This window comes from Ictidomys tridecemlineatus, chromosome 12 (assembly GCF_052094955.1).
Source record: "Ictidomys tridecemlineatus isolate mIctTri1 chromosome 12, mIctTri1.hap1, whole genome shotgun sequence".
Taxonomy (NCBI): Eukaryota; Metazoa; Chordata; class Mammalia; order Rodentia; family Sciuridae; genus Ictidomys; species Ictidomys tridecemlineatus.
In genome coordinates this window covers 35,588,243-35,597,705 of record NC_135488.1, presented here as the reverse complement: position 1 = coordinate 35,597,705, position 9,463 = coordinate 35,588,243, and the positions used below count along the sequence as shown (strand labels likewise).

The 9,463-nt window shown below is 49.8% G+C and overlaps 1 protein-coding gene across 2 annotated transcripts; it reads right to left on the bottom strand.

Moving 5' to 3' along the window:
* Nucleotides 1–2,383: 2,383 nt before the first annotated feature.
* Nucleotides 2,384–9,155, bottom strand: LOC144369233 (ral guanine nucleotide dissociation stimulator-like). 2 transcript variants are annotated; one of them, XM_078028434.1, is made up of 5 exons: nucleotides 8,429–9,148; nucleotides 6,026–6,126; nucleotides 5,743–5,859; nucleotides 4,654–4,768; nucleotides 2,384–2,758 (listed from the first exon to the last, which is right to left on the bottom strand). In XM_078028434.1, exons 1-5 carry the CDS (start codon nucleotides 8,445–8,447, stop codon nucleotides 2,550–2,552), a joined length of 561 nt encoding a protein of 186 aa, XP_077884560.1. In that variant the 5' UTR covers nucleotides 8,448–9,148; the 3' UTR covers nucleotides 2,384–2,549. The 2 variants fall into 2 exon arrangements, with proteins under 2 accessions (XP_077884560.1, XP_077884561.1); XM_078028435.1 differs by lacking the exon at nucleotides 5,743–5,859 and having other exon boundaries at nucleotides 8,429–9,155.
* Nucleotides 9,156–9,463: the final 308 nt, after the last annotated feature.

Here is a 9,463-nt window from a genome sequence, read left to right as displayed (position 1 = left end):
CAGAGCTCGCTTTCAAGGTACTCTCTTCAGATCCCTTCCCTACCCTAACCACAGTGTGGGCTCTGGCCCCACCCTTACTCTCTACACCACCATTCCACATTAGGGTCTTCCTGTCCCTCTCTGTGACCCAGGACTGCCCATGACCGACCCCACCCAACAACAAGCTGTTGAACCAGGTGCCATCAAATGGAAGAAATGACCAGAGATGGCTAACTTGAAGATTTCACAGAATAGTCCATGAGACAAGGAATATCGTGAACCAGTGAAATGACATAAGAGGAAGTCAATGAATTCTAACCTCAAGAGCAAATCCTACAGTACACTGGCTCTCAAATTCAGCTACACACTGGAGCCACCTGGGAGCTGTGCATAGTACTGACCGCTGGACCACCCACTGGCCCTGGGCTGATGGAATGGCTCTGGGCTAAGATGGGACACTGGGGTTTGTAAATTACCAGTTGAGTATAATATAAAGCAAACTTTGAGAACATTGCTTTTTTCCCCACATGAAGAACTGTGTGCATACAGATGCAGAAGTACACAAATCTGCAGCATAAACCTCCTTGAGGGCCATAGATTAAATGCACTGCAATCACCAGCATCCTGGCTAGGAACACCACCAGCCTCCTATTTCCACCTTCCAGGTGATTGCAGCCCCGCCATCCAAGCATGGAGGAGTCCTCCCTGCTGAGAAATTTCAGTGTGCAGAATGGAGAGCCCTCTCTCCTGGGAATCCCTGCTTAGACAATAAGTGCACTGGAGAAGTTGAAATCAAGTGGGAGGCACATGGGGAGGCTTCTTGGATGAGGCCCTATTGAAAGGAGGATGGGATCTGAGGAGTGGACCAGAGAGAGGAAAGATGGGAAGTACAGCAAGTACATTCAGAGCCGAGGTCAGGCCCAAAATACAATGTTGGCTGACAAGAGAGCCCTTGCACCAGGATCAACAATTTTGAGAAGGCAATGAGGACTGCCTGAAAAGATCAATTCCACAAAATTCCATGGAAACCCACTCATCACACCTTTCTGAAAACACTGGAAATGTAGGTTTCATGCAAGGAACTCTGGGTGACAGATGGCAAAGTTTGCCAAATGCAAACATGCCTACCAGCTCTGAGAAGCCATTCTCATTCACACTGCTTCAACCAGGGAAAATCCCCATGTGCTCACTGAGAACAAGTTAGCTTGTGCCACTTGAAGCTGCTTCAACAAACAGCTTCACTTCTGCACTTCTAAGCTGTTCTCTTCAAGAACTTTCAGAGCACAGTTCAGGCATGAAACACAAAGGGTGCCAGAAAGAGATCTCTTGAATCTAGCATCACCAACGTGCAGTGAAAAAGAGGACCAGCTGAGAAGATCAGTTCTCCAAAGTCTCACTGACATCCATTTGTCACACTCATTTACAACATTCACTTGAAGTGCAGGTGCCCACATGAGTGAACTGTTTTTTTTTTTATCAATGGCACAGAGGCTTCAATGTGTAAGCATGCCTGTCACCTGTAAGAAGCAGTTTTGAATTCTTCTAGGTCCACAGGAAAAAAAAAATAGCATGTGCTCACTTACAACAAAGTTAATCAACAAAGCAAATTGAAACTGCTTGCAGCAAACAGCTTCCATTCTCCCATTCCCCAGCTATTTTCAGCAATCGCATCCAGAGTCCAATTCCAGCTCAATATAAAATGTGTGCTCCCAAGGAAGCCTGTATAATTGACATCACCCAACTTGGGGAGGCAAGGGGAATGCTGAGAAGATCAGTTCTTCAAAACTCCTACTTTTTCAGAAAACTCATTGAAAGGCAGGGTACCCACTTGCAGCCATCAGTGGTTGACAGATGGCACAGAGGCTTCAATGTGAAACCGTGAATGCCAATCATTACAAGTGCTTCTGACACACTCTAGTGCAACCTGGGACACCCCAAAGTGCTCAACGAGAACACACTTTGTTCCTGCAAGTGGAAGCAGCTTGCATGAACTTTCAATCAGGAAATTCCAAGCTCTTCTCAGCAATCACATTCAGAGCACAGTTTTGGCCCAATAGAAAAAGGGTCCTAGCAAGAGGGTCCCACACCTACGATCACCTTCATAAGGTAGCTTCCCATCTTCTGTGTGGAAGTGGGTTTCTCCTTGGCCCTTATGCTGTAGAGGAGACCACTAGGAGCTAAGCTTCATGCAGGACCATCTGACCCGGACTTTTTGCAAGCCCTATGAAGCCCTCACACAAGCTTAAATGCTACAGGACTCTGCAGACCAGTCCATGCAACAGTAGACATTCATTCATTGTCTAGAGTCTACAGGTTCCTAAATGCATGGCATTCATTATCATCAAATGCACAATTTTGATCAAAAACCATCACAGTAGATCAGGTGACAAATCATCACAATAGATCAGGTAACAAAAACATATATATTTTCAAATAATAATATATTAATGGGAACAACAAATACAGGATAGAGTAACAACTGTGTTACTAAACAAGGTCAAAGACAATGGCAAACTATAGATTCAAACTTTGAAGCAAATAGTAATCAATGTAAATATTCCTGGGCTGCCTCAGCCCCGCCCAGGCACACAGCAGCAGAATGGTTTTGCAAGCATCCTCAGGAGGGCTGGAGCCTTCTTCTTTGCAGGACGAGAGGGAGGTTGAGGCTGGATCCACTCATCATTCTTTTGGGAGAGGCTCCTTTTCCTCAGCACGAAGTTGGGTTTCGTGTGAGGGTTCTTTGCGTAAAATACGTTGGCCTGCGCTGGAATCCTCAGCTCTGGGGAGAGAGGGGTGTACAAAATAAGGTGGCTCAGGAGGTGCTCCCTGGGACACCCCAACATCTGAGAGCCTGTGCCAGAAACGAACTGAGCCACACACCTGAGAGCTCTCCAATTCAGCACCAATACCAACAAGACAGCCTCCACAGTCCTCCCTGAGGAAGAACTAGGCAGAGCACTTCAACAGACCTAATGTCTGTTCCTACCAAAGGCTTTGGACTCCAAAACATCCCAGGTCCTCTTGCGTCTGCCAAAGCACACCACTAGGGTTTGCATCTGAAATCTCCCACAAAAGTGCCGAAGATTCAGACCCCACATGAGCCATCTTCACAGGTGGGTTTGGAAGGAAGCATTGGATGGTGAGTGCTCTGATGTCAACATGCAATTCTCATTCAAGATGAATACACTATTGGGAGGTGGGAGGGACTGGAAGAAAGGTGGAGCATGCTTGGTGGAAGATGTAAACAGGAGTGCGCCCTGGGCACCAGTACCTTGTCCCTGTTGGCTCCACTGAATCCTCATTCTCCAAGTAGAGGTCCTCCTTCTCCTCTCCGTCTTTCTCTCTCTCCCTCTCTCCCAGCCTTGTTCTCTCTCTCCCAGTCTATGCCTTTGTGGCAAGGGCTGAGAAGCTCTCCACTGCCACACACTAGAGCTTTATGGACAGCCTCAGTGCACAACCAAAGAGAAAGTTGTGAAACCCAGAGAAAAGGCCTAGGATTCCTCAAGTATGGCCACGGTGAGGACAGGCTGACCTGCACGGATACCACATTAGAGCCACGCTTCTGCGTTGGTGGAGCCTGCTTCCATGTGAACCAGGCTTCTGAGAATGGAGGCCACATTCCAAATGCTGCCCTCCTGAGAACAATGATTCCAAAGACCAGCAAAGGGCCTGCTTCCCTCCAACATGGTGTATGGCCCAGTGGTGCCATGACCCCGAGTGGGGGAATACAACAGCCAGCTTCTCCTTCCTCTGAACACCTCTTTCCTGTTGCCCTCCTCTAACCTAGAGCCTGTTCTCCATCCCTTCTGGGTTGGATGTGGGGATCTCTGCTATGAATTTCTTAGGCTACCAAGGCCCCAGACAGACTTCCTCTTCCATAGACTCTACTAACCTAACAGAAGGTTAAGATAGGAGACAAGTGATCCTAGAACTCATTGGGATGGTGGTCTTCAGCGTACATAGGCTGGGATAATGGCTGCTGAGGTGTTTGGCTCACAAAAGCCAACCAACCAACCAATGAAAAAGCGCTGACATTATTATCAGATGAGCTCTGTGGCTACGTGCTCAGGAAGCCCTCATCTGACTCTAGTTAGGGATCATAACTTGGCTATTGGGATCACTCCTTGGCTAGTGGACTCAGGTGCGGAAGACCATGGAATTGATGCAAAAACAGATGATTCAAGCTGTCTCCCAGGCTGTGTTTTCTTCCCAATTTCATCCTGTTACTGCTTGCTAGAATCTTGGCAATGCTCTGCCCAGGCAGTGGTTTTCTGGTCACACAGAAGGCTTTTAATCCTACTGCTTCAGTCCACAAAATGCCAGTTCCATCTTTAGCCCATGCATTCCCATGTTCCTCTGAAACCACTCCTATCTCAGACCACAGAACCATACTGCTCCTGGAAAGAGGCTTTCCTCCTCACTCCTCAATGATGTCAGCTTTGCATGCGTCTTCATGTCCTGGGCAGGGCACCTGGTGGGGAGCCGCACTAGCCACTGGGGTATACCAAAACACCTGGAGAGCTTACACCAGCAGAAGTGCAGTTGGCTTTGTGCACGAGCCCAACACACCCTGTTGGAGTGTTCTTGGGGGTCAGAGAATGCTCTTTGGTGCTAAGAGTTGACCTGAGTCCACATCCTGACCCTTGCTCTCTGTCATCTGATTGTCCCACTTACTCTGACGGTGAGAGATGATTTGGCCCAGCTCATATTCCTCCGGCTTCTCCTGAGTAAGCAAGTGTAGCTCGAGGGCCCTGCGGATGACGACAGGAGCCCGATCGTGGCAGGTCACCTGGAGCAGCATGGAAGACAGGCCTTCAGGAAATGGGCCTTGAAGTGACTACTCAAGGACAGTGGGCAGGGGCATTCTGGAGGCACCTCCACTCTAAATACAAGGGCAACATCCATGACCCTACTACCTGAGGCTGACCTCCTGCTCATCGCGTGGGCTCTTCCCATAGGCTACTAGCCCAATCCTTGTACATAGGACTTCCTGGACCTGCCATTGCTCTTTGTGGAGCTGCACTCCTCTCCAAGTGAAAGGACCCCACTACCTGCATACAGATGCAATCTCATCCCACAAGTTGGGAGGAATGGGACAATAGCCTCCAAGATCCTAGGTCTGCCCGAGGATGCAGGCGGCATTGGGAATGGCCTAGGCACAAAACCTAGAGGCTTTGGTCTGGATTGCCAGGGCCCAAATCAGACCCAGGAACGTGACCACACACAGGAGTGACGAAAGAGAGCCATGAGAGCTCCTGGCCTCCAGAGGCTCAGTGCTGGCTGGGGTGTACGAGGGCACCTGTTCCGCCAAGGGTAAACATTGGGTTACCTGGACATTTAGTGTGCTTGCTCCACATCCATACTGACTCTGCAGAGAGACCCTCTCAGCTCCTTGTTCAAGGAACATGCAGAACCTCATACTGGTGTCCTGCTCCATAGAGGCCAGCATCCCATACAGAGGAACCTGCAACCTAGGTCCTGGCCTGTTCTCATCTGTCACCCATACCTGCCTCTGCCCTTCTGGACTGCATGCTGCCACCTGACACACAGACTCCCTCAGACATGGCGGTGGACAAGCTGCTGCTCTCCCTCATCTCAGCTCCAGCCCTTCACACTGACCTCTTCCTTCTTGATTCCCATCTATCCTCCTGATCATCCAGAAGCTCCAAATTCAAGAGGGCATGAGTAGTTCATGGTATTGGACCAGTGTCTGCTCCCCACCCAGGTGTAAGCACCAGGGGACACCCCTGCTCCCAGGCTTACCAAAACAGTCTTGGCCATCTTTGGACTTTGTGTTTCTAAGTGGACACGAATTAAGCAGGTGTCTCCCACCTGCTTGTGGGAAAGCGGCCTGGAGGACTTGCAGGTTGATTCTGAGAACTGTGGGGGATGGAACATCAGCAAACCCAGAAACAGAAAGCCACCCCAGCCTGTCAGTTGGCTCTATGGGCTTCTAGCACATATGTCCAGGTGCTCAGGCTTCTCATTTCCCCAGGTGGGAGTGGAATGGCAGCACAAGTACAGCTTGAATAAGGTAGGTGTTTACCTCCTTTCCCTTGACCTCGCGGCGTTTCCTCACGATGAAATAATATTTGATTTGTGGATTCATGGACAGATACATCAGTGAGTGGTCAGGGACCTTGATTTCTGCAGAGCAAAGTGGAGAGAATTGTTAGGTGGCACTCAAGGATTAGACCACAAAACACCCACAACCCCTGAGAGTCTCCGCCAGGGCGAGCCTGCACCAGAATTGAGAGCCCTCCTATCCAGCTACAGTGCCACCAAAGACTCCCTCAGTGATTCTTCCCTGGAGAAGATGATGTACAGGATTCTAAACCAAAAGAGCACCTGGCAATGGAAACAGCACCTTGGGCCCAGAACTTCTCAGTGCAGGTTGGATCTGCCAAAGGGACACTGCCAGGATCTGCATCAGGATTGGCAAAGGCTCCTGTGCTTAGGCCTTTCTCCCCAGGGCAGCCATGCTCACACATGGGCATTCAGGGAAGCGTTGGATGGTGGGGGAATTCATCCCCTTGCCCTGGATGAATCCACTCATGGATGAATACACGGAGGGGAGGTGGTATCCATCAGAGGTGTGTTGGGCATGGACATGGGAGGACTTGAGCAGGGTGGTGCCCTGGAGAACTCTATTGTTTTCTAGGATCGCTCTCCTTCCCCTTGTTTCTCATCAGGAGCTGTCTGCTTGGTACTTTTATTCTGGTTCTTGTTCTACTTCTGGCTCTTCTTTCTGTCCTGCATCTTCTTGTAGTTCTTTCTGGGTCTTTTTCCTGTTCTTACATGATTCCTTCTTGTTCTTCTTCTTGTGTATCTCCCTCCACCCTTCCTTCTGTTCACCTCCTTCTTTTTCTTCTTCTGCCTCCTGCTCTTTATCGTGTGATCCTCTCCCCACTCAGGAGTGTCTCTTTCTCCTCCTCCTCCTTCTCCTTCTTTCTCTGGCAATGGTGGGGCGTCCTGAGGAGTTCAAATCTATCACACTCTTCTGCCCAGATGCAGCCTCTGTTCAGTAGTCCAAGATGAAATCAGTTCTCAATCAATGGCCAGGAGTGAAACCAAGACCAAAGACAAGTGACTTCCTTTCTTTGTCATTGTCACAGTCAGGAAAGACTGAATAACAGACACCGCATTCTGGATAGGCTTCTACCTGTGGTAGTCAGCACCTCATCTGGACCAGGATTGCTAAAATAGATTCCACCTCCATAAAGCTTCCCCAATGAAAACAAGGTTTCCAAAATCTAGGAGAGGGCCAGCATCACTGCCACCCTCCTGCCATAAGGCATAGATGCCATCACACCTAGTGGGTTCCAGGCCCCCCGTAGTCCTCCCTTTTGACGTCTTTTACACACAAACCTCCCCTGGTCTGGAGCCTGCTCTCAACTGATGCTTGGGTTGAAAGTCTGTTTCTGAAATCACCTTTGTAGATTCTCGGTTTGGTAATTCCTTTTGACTGGCTTATTTTTTTACTAGGGATAAAGCCAGAGGCACTTAAGCACTGAGACCATTCCCAGGCCTTTTGACTTGGGTACAGGGTCTCCCTAAGTTTCTGAGGCTGTTTGGAAATCCCCTTCCCCCTGCACTGCCTCCCAAGTCCCTGAGATTCGCAGACACTGCCCCTTGCCCAGCTCCTTGCACCTCAGTCTTCCTCATGTGTGAGACAGAGCCAACTCAAATGAGGCAGTGTGTGAAAATGGGAAAACTCACTTACGTGCTCGACAGATGGTGGGTTCTACTGTGGACAGGCTGGGATGGTGGAGGCTAGGAGTGTCGGGCTCACAAGAAAGGAAAGAGCACTGGCATTGTGGACAGCTCAGCATTGTGGCCTCTGTTCTTCAGATGCCCTTCTTTGTTGCTGGAAGGAATAATAACCTGGCCATTCTGATATCTTCAGGAGATGGGCACCCAGGCACAGAGGACTTGGAATTGTTCCAAAAAGAACCCAAACAGGCTGTCCCCTGGCCTTGACTTCCTCTTCACTGAGTCCTGTTCCCAGTTGCTGCAATCCTGACATTCTTGAGTAGGCAGGACTTCTCATATCCTGGCCATGGATTGGGACCTGTGCGGCTTCCGTCCATAGCAATGCTGATCCAATCAGGACCCATGCTCTGCTCCTCTTCATTTGAAGGCATCCTTATCAGTGAGCCATAAACCAAACTGATGATGGATTGAGCCTCTCTCTGCCTTGCCCTCATCGATATTAGCTTTGCATTGCCAGACCAGGTCCAGGGGAGAACACATTTAGAGAGGTCCAGCAGCCGCCTGGGGCCTCATTGAACTCGTCCACACTGGACACGCCCATCACTGCACTTGGTTTCCTGCACCAGGCCCACCACACTCTGGCTATTTTAGGGCCAAGGCCCACTTTCTCTTGGCTGTGAGTTATCCTGAGCCCACTGTGGATCATGTCTCCCCACTGTCTGATTGTCCTACTTACTGTCATGCAGAGACATCATTCTCAGCAGCTCAAAGTTGTCCACATCCTCATGCTGCAACAAATTTTGGTCCAAGGCCCTGCGGATGAGGCTTGTCACCCTCTCCTGACACGTCACCTAGATCAGGGTGGGACAAATGTCATCAGAGAATGGCTTTTAGAGGAGCTACCCAGAAGACTGTGGTCAAACATTGAGGAGAAATCTCAGCTACATATACAAGGGCACAATCTTGTTATCCTGCTACCTGAGTGTGGCCTCCATATACCGCCTGGGTTCTTGCAACGTGCTACTAGAACAATCCTGGTACAAATATCTGCCTGTACCTGCCATCTCCCCTCCCCCTGGGGAGCCACATTCCACTCAGGTCAAAGGACCAAACTGCCTATGCACAGACACACTCTCATCTCACTGAGATGACAGCAATGGGCCAGGGATCTGCGCACCAAGTGTGCTCTGGGATGCAGGCTGCCTTTGTGGGTGGAAGAGGCAGATGCACTGAAAATTTTGGTCCTGACTGCCACTACACAAAACAGACTCAGATACAAGAGTGTGCACTTGAGTGCTTCATGATAGCCTGGAGAGGCCCTGGGCTCTGGAAGCTCGGTGCGGGTCTGGTTCTAATGATGTACTTGACTCAGCACTGGCAGTCACTGAACATGTCTCCTCTGCAGCTGGACACCTGCAGCATTAGCGTGTCTACTGCACATCCATAGAAATTCTGCCAAGAACCCCTTTAGCTCCGTATTTACATACATGCAAAGACTGACATTCCGAAGTTTGGCATGACCCCCCAGGTGATCCCGACCCCAAATTTTCACACCTAGTCATGCTAAGGAGGTTCTCTTCCCTGCCACCAGGAACACACCCCCTCCTACACATGTGACAAGTCACTGCCAGCTCCGCTGCTCCAACCTCACTCATTGAGAATACCAAGTTCTAGGCACTGCAGCCTGCACCCTGGACATATCTCTGCCTTCATCTGTCCACAGCACTTCCGTCTGCACTTCTGGCCTGCCAAACCCACAATACACAGGCCC